This window comes from Chiloscyllium plagiosum, chromosome 30, assembly GCF_004010195.1.
Source record: "Chiloscyllium plagiosum isolate BGI_BamShark_2017 chromosome 30, ASM401019v2, whole genome shotgun sequence".
Taxonomy (NCBI): Eukaryota; Metazoa; Chordata; class Chondrichthyes; order Orectolobiformes; family Hemiscylliidae; genus Chiloscyllium; species Chiloscyllium plagiosum.
In genome coordinates, this window is record NC_057739.1 from 32,235,049 (window position 1) to 32,250,216 (window position 15,168).

The 15,168-nt window shown below is 41.2% G+C and overlaps 1 protein-coding gene across 2 annotated transcripts in view; it reads right to left on the reverse strand.

Annotated features, from left to right (window-relative positions):
* The window catches only part of si:dkey-34e4.1 (carboxyl-terminal PDZ ligand of neuronal nitric oxide synthase protein), a 122,273-nt gene extending 120,714 nt beyond the window's left edge, over positions 1-1,559 (reverse strand). The window contains exon 1 of one of the 2 annotated variants that reach the window (XM_043720256.1): positions 1,542-1,559. Coding sequence is in view for 1 of the 2 variants with exons in the window: in XM_043720255.1 (XP_043576190.1) it covers positions 118-222 (105 nt within the window). In the remaining variant the exon portion in view is untranslated. Of the gene's footprint in view, positions 1-117; positions 1,462-1,541 lie in introns of those variants that run through there. The other variant, XM_043720255.1, reaches the window with a different exon arrangement.
* Positions 1,560-15,168: the final 13,609 nt, after the last annotated feature.

Here is a 15,168-nt window from a genome sequence, read left to right on the forward strand (position 1 = left end):
AAACGGTTGGAGCCAGTGATAGGATTCGCGCCTTTTGCATTCAGAGTTTTATGTGGGGACGGATGGATTTGTTTGCACATTACAAGTGAAGAACGTAGCGCTATTGATGGACATTACCTTGGCCTGGAAATGAATGCCGTGCTCGAAAGCCTCTTCGTTATAAAGGGGGCTCCTGGAGTCAACCACATCGTCCACCAAGTTGTACCTGTTCCTGACCGGCATTTCCAAAACTGTCCCTGCAGTCACAAAGTGTTGGCGGCGGCAGCAGAATCAGGTCCAATTGGTGCATAGCACCCGGAGCAAACAGGTTTCCAGAGAGCACACGGTCAGCGAGAAATCTCCCGTAACACTGGGTCAGAAACCGAAACAGGGAATTCTCCCAGCTCACAGGGTCAGAGACAGAGAAACCTCCCAGACCACAGAGTCAGAGACAGAGAGATCTCCCGTAATACAGGGTCAGAGACCGAAACAGGGAATTCTCCCAGAACACAGAGTCAGAGACAGAGAAACCTTCCAGCTCACAGGGTCAGAGAAAGCTCCAGTAATACAGGGTCAGAGACCACAACAGGGAATTCCCCCAGCTCACAGGGTCAGAGACAGGGAGCTCTCCCGTAATACAGGGTCAGAGACAGAGAATTCTCCCAGAACAGAGTCAGAGACAGAAACCTCCCGTAATACAGGGTCAGAGACAGAGAATTCTCCCAAATGTAGGGTGGGAGAGAAATCTGTTACGCGGGGTCAGAAACAGAAAAATCTCCCTGAGCACAGGTTGAGTGGCTGAGACAGGGAAATCTCCTGTAACACAGAGACAGAATTCTCCCAGAATACACGGTCAGTGAGAACTCTCTCGTGACATAGGATTAGTAACTTAAATTTCTCAGAACACAGGATCAGAGGTGAGAAATTTGTCAACACAGGATTAATAAAATAAATTGCAGAGTACAAGGTCAGAGAAACAAATCTTCTATAGTACAGAGATAGTGAGCGTTATCTGCTTGAGAACACAGATCACAGGATATATGAGAGTCCCAGAGTACAAGGTTAGAAAGATTTCTATTCAAGTTAGAAAGAGCTGTTCAGATTGAGAGGCGGACTCCAAAACAAAGAAATAATTTCCTCGAGCATCATCGCGAAGCAAATATCTCCCGAAACGGAGTTATCCAGCTTTCCAAAGACGCACAGAAATCTTGCCAGATCGTAATGACCTCTTGTCGCCCTCAGCCTGACAACCAGCTACAACTTGAACCGTTCTCATCTATTGATCCCACCCCGTAACTCCACTCAGTTGATCTCTTTATATTCGAAGGGAAAAAAAAACGATCACAGGGAGGGTCGGTTTGGTTCGGTTCCAAAGGTTACCTTCCCTTAAAACCCACAGAAGGTTTTCTCGGTGTGTTCCTTTTCCCAGTCCGCAGCCCCTGACAACTTGTAAATCAATGTGCGGTGAACGCCTCTCGGCCCAAGTTCTATCTGTGTATGTGTGTGTGTTTGTCACTTAACATTTGAATGTGTTCGCTTCACAAGTAAGGAACATCACTCACCTTCTTCTCATTGGATCAAAGTTGCATCACATGATTAAAAAAACACACTTTTCAACCGGCCCCGCCTTTTCATGAACAAAAGTGTGTCCGGAATAACAGGAAATCCGGACTCAGTGCCATCCCTGAGAGACGGAGCTGGCAGGAGGAGCTTGAGGACTGCACACCTTTGTGGGTCACGTTGAGCTGCTGCGCAATGTACAGGTCCAGATCGAATCGCTGATCAGTTCCTCCAACTACTGCTTTATATTCAAGTTCGATGATTTGATGAGTAAACCATCAGGGTTTCACTAAATTTCAGCGGAGTTCCTGCGAAAGGCCATGGCCCTAAACTGTTTTCCCAGTCACGAATGCGCCATACCTGCTCAATATTTTCATCAGAATTTAAATCACAGACTTTTGCAATATGTTGAATTATTTATAGAGACAAAACAAAAGGCAGATGCTGAAATCCAAAGTAGACAAGCGGGAGGCTGGAAGAACACAGGCAGCATAAGGAGATAAAAACAATGACTGCAGATGCTGGAAACCAGATTCTGGATTAATGGTGCTGGAAGAGCACAGCAGTTCAGGCAGCATCTAAGGAGCAGCAAAATCGACGTTTCGGGCAAAAGCCCTTCATCAGGAATAAAGATGCAGAGGTCGATGTTTCGGGTGTGATCCTGAAGAAGAGTTACTCTCGAAACGTGGACTTCTCAACCCCCTGATGCAGCCTGGTTGTCTGTGGTCTTGCATACTCCTGCCTGTCTATAATTATTTATAGAGCCATACATAAGGAAACAGACCTTTCTGTCCAACCAATCTATACCAAACATAAGTCAAACTACATTAGTCTCAACTGCCTGCTCCTGGCCCATATCCCTCCAAACGTTTCCTATTCATGTAGATATCTAAGTGACTTTTAAAGGTTATAACTGTGCCTGCATCCACCACTTCCTCAGGAAGTCCACTCCACACACTAACCAGCCTCTGTGTGAAAAAAAAATGCCCCCAAGTCTTCTTTGACTCTGTCTCCTCTCGCCTTACAAATATATCCCCTAGTCTTGAAATCTCCATTGTAGGGAAATGTCACCCACCATTAACCATGTCTATACCCCTTGTGATTTTATAAACATCTTTAAAGTCACCTTCAACCTCCCACACTCCAGTGAAAAAGTCTCAACCTATCCAGCCTTTCTTTATAACTCAAACCCATACCCAGCAACATCGTGGTAAATCTCTCTGAACCCTCTTGAGCTTAAAATACCCTTAGTACAACTGGGTGACCAGGACTGTATACAGCACGCCAAAAGAGGTCTGACCAGTGTCCTATACAACCTCAATATAACATTCCAACTTCTCTACTCAAGGACTGAGAAATGAGGCAAGCTGAGACCTGCTGAGTTTTTCCAACAATTTCTGTTTTTGTTTCTGATTTACAACATCTGTTGTTCCTTCAGTTTTTATTTGACAAATTCTTCATCAGTCAAAACTTTAACACTATAGTAACTCCAGTCAATGTTTGGAAAATTAAAATCCCTTATTATTATGCTTACTTACATCTGAGATCTCTTCACATTTGTTTCTAAATTTCTCTGACTATTGGGAGGGGGGCTTCTTACTTCTAATTTCTCCCCATATATTTTCACTGGACAATTTCAAATACATTTAGAACATTTTGAAAAGTGTAAGTGTTATATTACATACATTTCTCCCTGAGTATATTGCTGGAAAAAGAACACATTTCATCTTGCACTCATCAGGACGATTCACAAGAATATCATTGAAGGAGAAAACCAATATTTATACGTTATGCAAAACCAGAAAAAGCCAGATAAACGCAGCAGTTCTGACAGCATCTGTGGAGAGAAAGGAGAGTCAAAGTGACTTTTCTTCAGATTTATACTGTACAAAATGTCCTGATAAGTGCAAGACAAAAAAAAAAACAAGATATTGTGAAACCTGAAAGGGTTCAGAAAAAAATTACAAGAATGTTGCCAAGGTTGGAGGGTTTGAGCTAGGCTGAATAGGCTGGGGCTATTTTCTCTGGGGCATTTGAAGGCTGAGGGGTGACCTTATAGAAGTTTATAAAATCATAAGGGGCATAGATAGTGTGAATAGTCAAGGTCTTTTCCCCAGAGGAGGTAAGTCCAAAACTAAAGGGCATAGGTTTAATGTGTGAGGGGAAAGATTTAAAAGGGACCTAAGGGGCAACTTTTTAATGCAGGGAGTAATGAGTGTTTGTAATGAAATGCCAGAGGAAGTGGTGGAAGCTGGTACAATTCCAACATTTAAAAGGCACCTAGATGGGTATATAAATAGAAAGGGTTTAGAGGGATATGGGCCAAATGCTGGCAATGGGACTAGATTAAGTTAGGATATCTGGTCAGCATGGACAAGTTGGAACAACTCTGTGACTCTATATGTTCTTTTTTCAGCAATACTCCAGTTCTATGCTACCAAACAATTAAGTTTACATGAATGGAGTATTGGTTTTGTTTATCCAATAATAACCAAACATTTTATTTTCATTTAATCTCATTCTCATTTTTGTTAATAAGCTCAGCGTTTATTATTCACCTTTCCTTGAGCTTGAGAAGATAGTATTAACCTGTTTTTGAACTGTTGAAGTCCACATAATGAAAGTACGTTCACAGTGCTGCTGAATGAGGTGTTCCACGAAGGAAATCTTATGTTTTTATCATAGACTTATTACAAACATCCAAGAGGATCACCCCTTCTGCTGCAGTTTGTTTTCATTTTGTACAGAATCCTAAAAAATGTTTTTATAAGCTGCAGTAAGGGTTTCATATTCATATAACAAAAATTGCCTAATAAGTTAGTGATTCATAACTCATTGCATATTTCATTTTTGCCAGAAGATATTGACAAAATCATGCATTTCTAACACTGTGTATCATGAACTAGTTCTGGATTAGTGGTGCTGGAAGAGCACAGCAATTCAGGCAGCATCCAAGGAGCAGCGAAATCAACGTTTCGGGCAAAAGCCCCCGAAACATCGATTTCGCTGCTCCTTGGATGCTGCCTGAACTGCTGTGCTCTTCCAGCACCACTAATCCAGAATCTGGTTTCCAGCATCTGCAGTCATTGTTTTTACCATCATGAATTAGTTGTCATTTTTCCAGCAAAATTTGAGACACTGGGCTAAATTTTCCCAAGATTGATTGAGTGTTAATTTCAGAGAATTTGTGGAGGATTTCTCTCTGTCAGTTCAAGAGTGTTGTACCATGTAATGCTCACCTCATCACGTACATAACACGTCTCTCTACAGCCCTGTTCTCACATATTACATGTTTGTTAGCAGCAGAAATACTTATTGCTGCCAGGAACCTTTGGGCTTCATGCCGTAGGCATCTTACTTAAAGTCCTGCTGTGCACCAGGTCAAATTCTGCCAGCCAGGGATAGCCCTTCAAAATACACACAGCGGGAGGAAAATGAAGAGAAAAACTTCTGCGGGCACATACAAGGTGTGAGGTGATTCTTATTTGAAAAATAGAATCTCACAATCATGAATGTATTGCTTTTGACTGAGTGTCATTATGACTGCAGCTGCAACAACGAAGATACAGCGGTCACCCACTCTTAGCATGATACCATATTAAAAACTTGTCTGAAGGAGTGCTACTCTTTTTTTAATGCCAGTGTAACCTAACATCTATTCCTTGTTCAATTCAGGTGCATCATATGTTGTAAAGCCTTCAAATTGCTGATAATGTTAGCTTTAATTGAACAACAAGAGAAGCAAACAAAAATAAAATCTGTAATTGCTTCTGGGAATAAAGACGTCTTCTTACCTTTCAAACAGGAAAAGATTTCTAATGAATGAATGCTTACCTAACTCAGCTCACATTTCTTGGAACCAATATCAATTAAGTCCAATCTGGCCTGTTGGGTCCAATGCTGCACTGCTCTGTCATGCTGAAAGTGATGTTCCTCCTGCCCAATGTCCTCACCTTCCTTCTGGAAGACTGCTCCTATTCTCCCAGCTCTTCAGCATCCATTACATCCCTTCTTTGCCCGCTCCAGTTGTGCAACATGAAAGGATTATGCAGCACATTCTGTCTGGCCTATTGCAAGTTGCCCCCCCCAGACCGATCAATGCATCAGAAAATCATCTTCAGGAAACCTATTGTTTTCATAGCCATGGCACTGGTGGGACAATGGGCTGCATTGTGTCTGCACTCAGATTCAAGGGGTGTAAAGGAGGCCATGTTGCAGAGGGTCACCATAGTTTCCAGCAGCTATCATTGTATTGCTTCCAACCCTTGAAATAAAGCAGAAACCTAAGAGTTATCAAGGATATAGGTATCATGGCAGCTTCCAAGATGGAGGAGAAAGTGAGGACTGCAGATGCTGGAGATCAGAGCTGAAAATGTGTTGCTGGAAAAGCGCAGCAGGTCAGGCAGCATCCAAGGAACAGGAGAATCCACGTTTCGGGCATAACGAAGGGCTTATGCCCGAAACATCGATTCTCCTGTTCCTTGGATGTTGCCTGACCTGCTGCGCTTTTCCAGCAACACATTTTCAGCTTCCAAGATGGAGTCTGCAACATTATGACTTGGCGCTCCTAATGCGCATACAACATCTGATGTCCTGCACCTAAAGGAAATCCAACTAAGCAGATAAAGCCTATGGCTGAGCTATAAGGAGTGACGTGGCACTAATGGCATCAGTAACAGTCTTGATAAGTTTATGGGTTGAGGATTAAGAAATGCCGCTGAGGATAGGATAGCCACCAGCAGTTCTGTGACTGTGTCCCAAGACTTCCTCAGTTTAGTAGCATAAATGTCATAAAGAATGATAAACTCTGGGTGTCTTGAACCTCCTCCTCATACTGAGGGACTTTAACCTGCAGCTTCTTCATGCGGAAGGCAGCCAGCAGCTGCTGGAAGTTGCTGCTAGCCCAGGGCTTGCTAGCGCATTCTCGATTTCTCTGCATCTTCGTTGCACCATGGCTACAGTGAGGATAACCTCTGCTGTAGCTGCATCCATTGGTTATGGTCTATGTTCCCTTTAATTTCTTGAGCTACCTTGCATGGCAGTGGCTAAAGAAGCCAAAAGTAACTACACTGACATGCCAATGTGCAGATGCTTGGAGTCACCACGCCGTTTAAAGATATTATCAATTATAGCTCAGTTGAATTTGTGTGAGAATACCAGAAACAGAACAGGTGTTTAGTGATGTGAATAAGTCAGCATTCACATCGGACACAAATGGCAGTTTTGCATTCACCTCAGTTCAGTGGAACATGGAAGATTCCAATAAGGAGGGCCATTGAATGACTGTACATGGACCTTGGATGTGGTGAACTTTATTCCAAAGTATGAAGTACAAACCATTTCTCAGAAAAGCAGAAGGTGATTTTGATTGATGTAAGATTACCAAAACCTTCTACCCACCTCCACCACACACCCCCCCCCCCCCCCCCGTCCCCTCCACTTGCACATCACCCAACAAAGACTGCATTACATATGAGTGCGTACTGTCAAGTTTTTACACTTTAATGTGAGCAGAGTTCAGCTCTGGACCCTTATTCAGCCCATGAGATCTCAGGATTGTCTTGGTGAATTGTTGCCCACAGGTTACCATTAAGGTTACCTGTGATTAATTGTGTGTCACAGAAATGGCTATGATCAATTTGTAATGAACAGTGACGTGGTCAACAAAAACAGAAAGTGCTGATAAATTCAGCAGGTCTGGCAGATCTGTGGAGGGGAAAACAGAGTTAATGTTTGCGTCAAGTGATCATTTGTCAGAACAGTTCTGACTTACCACTAATCACAAGACCTGCATGTCTTGCAAGATATGCTGGTGCTTGACCAGTGCCAACCTCCACCAATGAAGGATGCAAATAGTTACTAGCTATGGAATATGACCTGAGATGTAGTGGAATGTTGACTAACATGGCGGCCTGGAAGAGCAAGCTGTGTGGAACTACCTTTCCAAAGTTCCATGTTGAAAATTGGCACCATCTACTTTTTCTCCATTGCCTAGTAAAATAGCAAACTGCATATAACTAAAGTGTGATTGGGTAACAATGTGGTATAATAGCTACAAATAGCTCTCTTGTGCTACCAACATTCCAGTCTTGCCACTAAAATCTTAGCTGGAAATCAAACTTCTTTTCGTTGCCATTGAGAATCTCATTTTTCAAACTTTACCAACTGACTTGCAATTTTTCAAGTCATACATCACAGAAACAGACCCTTTGGTCCAATTCGTCCGTGCCAACCAGATAATCCGATCTAGTCCCATTTGCCAGCATTTGGTCCATATCCCTCTTAAACCCTTCCTCGTCATATATCCATCCAGATGCATTTTAAATGTTGTCATTTTACCCGCATCCACCACTTCCTCTGGCAGCTTGTTCCATACACACATCACCCTCTGCATGAAAATGTAACTAGTCAGTTCTTTTTAAATCTTGCCCCTCTCACATTAACTCTATGCCCTCTAGTTTTGGACTCACCGACGCTAGGAAAAAGACAATGGCTATTAGTCCTCTTCTTGTCCCTTGTGATTTTATAAATCTCTATAAGGTCATCCCTCAGCCTTTGACGCTCCAGGGAAAAATGCCTCACCGTATTCAACATCTCCCTATAACTCAAAACCTCCAGTCCCTGCAACATCTTGTAAATCTTTTACACACCCACTTAAGTTCAACAACATCTTTCTTATAGAAGGGTAACAAGAATTGTCCACAGTATTCTAAAAGTGGCCTCACCAAATTCTAAATGTCCAGCTACAACATGACATCCCAACTCCAATACTTAATGTTCTAACCAATGATGGCAAGCATGCCAAATGCCTTTTTCACCACCCTGCCGACCTGCAACTCCATTTTCAAGGATCTATGTACCTGCACTCCTAGATCTCTTTATTTGGCAACATTCTCAATGGCTCATCATTAACTGTATAAGCCCTACCCTGGCTTGCCTTCCCAAAATACACCCCCTCACATCTATCTAAATTAAACTCCATCTGCCACTCCATGGCCGATTGGCCCATCTGATCAAGGTCCCATTGTACTCTGAACCATTCAGGTGCTTGGAAGATTCCACCCAATGTTTTTTCAGCAAAGTTTTTTTTGCTTAAATGAAAAATCTCAATTGCTGCAAATCTGAACAAAAAGCAGAATTTTCCAGAAATACAACAGGTTGATTGTCATCTGAAACAGAAAACTAGATTAACACTTCCAGTGCAGACTGACCCATTGTATACTTCAATTCTCTTTTATATCTGTTTATTTAACTGTTCATCTTGAACACTGTTTCTCCTCTCCATGACATTTCCATATAGACATGCCCAAAGTGATTGGACTTACTCCCCATTTACTTTTGATTGTTTTTTCAGAAATTGGGTGCTGAAATGATCATCAAAAGTTAACCTGCAAATTATTTGATTCACCTGCATTCAAGATTCATTTCAGATGCTTTTTTTGCCTGCTGAATTCTTATCAGCACATTACCAGCAGATTGCTAGTTCACACAATTGAAAGATGGAATTGTATGTGTGATTGCATCATGGAACTTCCAATCGTGGTAGTATTGGACTGTGTTTACCAGATATTCTGGTATTTACTGTATTCTGTAATTGCAGTTTACAGAATAGTATACACTGTTATTAAAGCAATTCAACATTTTTGTGCTTCACTTTATTTATTTCACTTTGTTATAATGGAATGTTCAGATTTACGAGCTCTCTTTTTGATGTTGTTCCCAGAATCATGATGTCGAAATTTACATTTAAATGTTGAGATTTGCTCAATATTGAATGAAGTGGTCATGGTTACTAATTTTCAATTGCATAGAGAGTATTAGTGTAGGAGGATTATTTCAGTAGAAAGCTCTTGCACTGATCAAACAACAGAAAATGATATACTGAAGTAGCTGAAACTTTGACCTTTTATGTTTTTAGTCATTAAGACCTGCATCCTACCTTTTCCCTTTCTGGCAGGAACCATTACGCTAAAGTCATCAACAAGGTTCTCATGGTATAGCACAGGATCATTTTATGAGTATTGATTCTGAGATTCCTTTACTGAATGTATTGATTTACACTACCCCATAATCTGTCACTGTCTCAGATTTGGCTCTGTAGGGTCTTTCAAATTGATATCAGAGCTCCTGGTAAGTGGAGCTCAAGTAGTCTCTAAGTGCTGTTGTTTCTTTTGTGTAACACTTTTGTACCATCAGTCCATATTGGAGGGCTAAGAGTTGGAAGTATATGATTTCACACCTTTGACATATGCCAACACAATGTTCTCAGAGGCCACATAAAATTGACTGTCAGACACCTCTGGACCTTTACAGTTATTGTGTTAGCACATTAACACATCCATTGAAGTCCAGCATTTACACTTTCTTCAAATTACAGGGCACTTGTTTGAATTGTTAGCAACTAAATGATGTAGAAGTTCCATGTATGGTCCCTTTGTAACATCGAGTCATAGAATCATACAGCATGGAAACAGACCCTTCCATCCAACTAGTCCCTGCCAACCCATGTTCCTAAACTAATCTAGTCCTATTTGCCTGCATTTGACCCATTTCCCAGCAAACATTTCCTTTTCATATATTTATCCAAATGTCTATTAAATGTTGTATCTGTACCTACATCCACTGCTTCTTCTTGCAGTTCATTCCACACACTAACCACTATGTAAAAAAGTTGACTCTCATGTCTTTTTTAAAACTTCTCTCACCTTAAAAATATGCCCCTTAGTTTTGAACACCACCATCCTAGGGAAAAGGTCCTCATAAGTTTTAGAAACCTCTACAAGGCTGCCACTCAACCTTCTACACTCCAGTGAAAAAAGCCTCAGCCTATCCAGCCTATTTTTATAACTCAAACCCTCCATTCCAGGTAAATCTTTTCTGAACACTCCAAATTAATAATATCCTTTCCTATAGCTGGGTGACCAGAACTGCACACAGTACTCCAGAAGGGGCTTCACCAATGTCCTGTCCAACCTCAACATGACATCCCAACTCCTATACTCAAATGTATGAGCAATGAAGGCAAGCATGCTAAATGCCTTCTTAACCATCCTGTCTACCTGGACTGGTTCAGCACTTTAAAAAAAAATTGACGTGTAATGCTGATTATTGATAACAAGGTGTTCAGTTATTACTGGAGAGAACTGCCAACTTCAAAGTGTCCACACTTGCAGCAGTTAAAGATGGAAGCCCAGAGGTTACTGCCAGAGATACTCTGCTCCTGTGCTGTCAATTTTCATTAGACCATAAAATATAGGAACACAAATACCCATCAACCCAACAAGTCTGCTCTGCCATTTAATGAAATCATGGCTGATCTGCTAATCCTCAACTGTACTTTCCTGCTCTTGCCCCATAGCCCTCAATTCCCTGCCTGATTAAGATCTGTCTATTTCAGCCTTTCTCTTCAAAATTCTTCTTCATCTCTGTCCTAAATGGGTGGTCCCTTACTCTGAGATTATGCTATTTCCCAAAAGGGGAAACAACCTTTCCACAACTACCCTGTCAAGTCCCTTTGAAGTTTGTATATTTAAACGAAGTTACCTTTCATTCTAAGCTCCATTCAATACAGGCCCAATCTATTCAACTTCTCCTCATTCTTGGAACCAGCCTAGCGATGCCTTCTGTTGGTTACCTCCAATGCCCATATTTCTCTTCTTAGATAAGGTAACTAAAACCATTCACAGTTGTAGCATGGATATTCCAGGAGGGATGCATGTTGGTCAAACCACATAGTTTTAAACAAAACGGGATTTATTAAAAAGATTACCGAATGAAACACAAACAAAAGAGAACAGGATACTGAATAACAACCAATCTGAAAATCCAACAGATCATCTCAACTTATTGATACTGTTCCAAATGCTTGCAACAATTCCCATACACACCCCTTGGCACAGAAGGTAAAATCAAACACAGGGTCTTACAGGAGAGATGTCAGAGAGAAAGGAGGATCAGCCTGGACCTGCCTCTTTGGGTCCAGCAACTCTAAAAATGCCTAACTGCTCTCAGGGAATAGCCAGACCAAAACCAAATCAAACCAGTAAAAAGCTGAGCTGAGAGAACTGGCCACTCCCATTTAAATGTACAAGTGTTTTTTTAAACTTAATAGCCTGTTGCCTGAGGCAGTATCTGTTAGCTTTAATCAAATTTTTCTCAAGGGGTGGTAGATGGGGGTCTAACTCGATGTGTTTGTTGATAGCGTTCCGGTTGGAATGCCATGCTTCTAGGAATTCTCATGCATGTCTCTGTTTGGCTTGTCCTAAGATGGATGTGTTGTCCCAGTCGAAGTGGCATCCTTCCTTATCTGTATGTAAGGATACTAGTGAGAGAGGGTCATGTCGTTTTGTGGCTAGTTTTCTGCCTGTTTGTCTAATGTAGTATTAGTTACAGTTCTTGCACGGTATTTTGTAAATGACATTAGTTTTGCTTGTTGTCTGTATAAGGTTTTTCAAGTTCATTAGCTGTTGTGTTAGTGTGTTGGTGGGTTTGTGGGCTACCATGATGCCAAGGGGTCTGAGTAATCTGGCAGTCATTTCCAAGATGTCTTTGATATAGGGGAGAGTGGTTAGGGTTTCTGAACATGTTTTGTCTGCTTGGGTTTATTGCTGAGAAATCGGCGGACTATGTTCATTGGGTACCTATTCTTTTTGAATACACGGTATAGGTAAATTTCCTCTGCTCTGCGTAATTCCTCTGTGCTGCAGTGTGTGTTGGCTCATTGAAATAATGTTTTGATGGAGCTTTGTTTCTGGATGTTGGGATAATTGCTTCTGTAGTTCAATATTTGGTCCGTATGTGTTGTTTTCCTGTAGACGCTGGTTTGAAGTTGCACATTGGCAGTTCGCTTTACTGTGAATTCTAGGAATGGTAGTTTGTTTTTTTTTCCTCCTCTTTAGTGAATTTTATGCCAATAAGGGTATCATTGATGGTCTTGAAGGTTTCCTCTAATTTGTTTCGTTTAGTGTTGACAAAGGTGTCATCCACTTAATGGACCCAAAGCTTGGGTGGGATGGTTGGCAGAGCTGTTTGTTCGAGTCGCTGCATTACTGCCTCTGCTCACTAGTATTCTTACATACAGATAAGGAAGGACACCACTTTGACTGGGACAACACATCCATCTTAGGGCAAGCCAAGATGGCATTCCACCCAGAACTCTATCAACAAACACATAGAGTTAGACCCCATCTACCACCCCCTGAGAAAAGAACAGGAAATGAAAGCACCACAGGAAGTGACATTACCACAGGAAATGATATCACCAACCCACATAAACCCAAACATATACGTAGAAAGCAGGAATCATGTACAGTGCTTCGCCTGAGACCCACTAAAGATGTTACCTAGTAGGGTGATGAAACGTCTGGAAATGAACTTCCAGCTCAGCAAACAAACCTACATCCAGAACCTCAAACTGAGCTACAAATCTTGTCAGAACTCGCTAAGTTGCTAAGTAGAGTATAAGTCAATAAATTATAGAACTTCAATTACTTAGAGATGAGTTGTGCTTTTGCTTCACCAAATTCAATCCCAGCCAAACACACACCAGAAAGGGCAAAGTAATTTGTGCCACCATCACTTTGCACTATTGTTAGTTATTTCCAGGACAAAGATATTCTTTCCTGAGTATACTCGCATTAAACATCCCTCCAAATTCCATTATGAATAAAATTTACATCTTTAGGAATCAAAAACTCACATTTCATCACTTTTATTTTCAAATAGACCATTCTTTCCTTGTTTTCAAGGTTTGGCCATGGAATCCATTTGAATTACTCCACATAAATAGCAAAGTACTGCAGCGATTGTCTTCTGCAGCATGGCTGAACAACAAACTGTTACCACTAGGTTTATTGGAAGGATCTGAACAAGTATATTCTCTTGGTCTTGGGCTGGATGAGTCATGTCCTGAGGTATGTGTGAAGTCTGGGGTGGCTGGTTTGGCCAATTTGAGGCATTGTGGGTAGGCTTAGTTGCCATGTGCAGACATTTTGTGTTGTCTGTTTTAAGGCCATGTCATGGGGAGGCCAGGACCCGTATTTTCTCCCACAACCCTCATCAATCCTCTTCTTCAAAAAACTCAATAAAGTTAGTCAGACACGATTTCCCATGCACAAAACCATGTTGACCATCCCTAATCAGTCTTTGCCTTTTCTAATACATGTAAATCCTGTCCCCCAGGATTCCCTCCAACAACTTGCTCACCACCGATGTCACCGATGTTTTTTCCTTACCACCTTTCTTAAATAGTGGCACCACATTAGCCAACCTCTGGTCTTCTGCCACCTCACCTTAGCTATCGATGATACAAATATCTCAGCAAGGGGTCCAGCAATCATTTCCCCAAATTCCCACAGAGTTCTAAGATATGCCTACTCTGAAGTCAATTTTGAAGACTCTGAGGGCATTTCCCTCCCTACTATATACCATGGTGCTGCCACCTCTGCTGAGCCTGTCCTGCCGATACAACAGGACATTTCCAGGATTATTGAAGGTGGTGTCTGGGACATTTTCTGTAAGGTATGATTCTATATGGCTATGTCAGGCTGTTGCTTGATTAGTCTGTAAGACAGCTCCTCCAATTTTGGCATTAGCCCCCAGATGTTAGTGAGGTGGACTTTGAGGTTCATCAGGGCTGTGTTCGCCACTGTCATTTCTAGTGTCTAAGTTGGTGCCAAGTGGTCCATCGGATTTCATTACTCTTTTGAGATTTACAGTGATAGTTATAACTGAGTGGTTTGCTAAGCCGTTTCAGAGGTTCAGAAGTCATATTTAGGCCAGATTAGATAAGGTCAGCAATATCCTTCCCTAAAGGACATTAGGAAATGAGATGGATTTTTCTGACAATTGGCAATGACTTTGTGCTCATCATTACACATTTAATTCCAGACTTTAACAAAAATTGAAGTCAAATTCTAGTTCTTAAGAATAGTCATAATGGAGTCAAAATCTTTTCTCCATAGATGCTGAGTTTCTCCAGCATTCTCTGTGTCAAATTCCATCATCCACCAGATCTCTTGAACATTACCTGGATCTCTGGATTACCAGTACAGCGAAAATATCACTAACCATTAGCAAGCTCCAATGGGCTTCTGGTAGGTCACTGCTCTTGGGCCACAAGACTTTTTAATTAAAAACCTTTAGCTTAGACACAAAAGGAAACTAAAGTTGAATTGAAAATATTAAAATTGACACAAAAATTCCAGCAGCAAGGGAACATACCTTCCACAATTTGTAAATACAAATTGTGAAACCTGAAAATATCAGACTTCAATATTGAAACATTGTCCTCAGCAGCAAGTAGCAGAACAGCACCTTTCCTACATTAAGTTCAACCCAGTCATTATCTGATATTCTCCAACTATGATTCTAGCACACCTTCACTAGCCTTCAAACTGTCCACATTTACGACAGCTAATCAATACTATTTCTCAATGTTACAACTCCTCCAGTCACTCAATGCCCTAAATTTCTACATTGAATAATGGTATGAAATTGGGATGAAATACTCCAAGTACTTTAAACATATTACTGATTATAAAAAGATTGATCAATTTTAACAGAACTGAACCCAACAGCATACAAACTAAAATAATTCATTCACACAATGTTAGTGTTGCTGACAAAGAC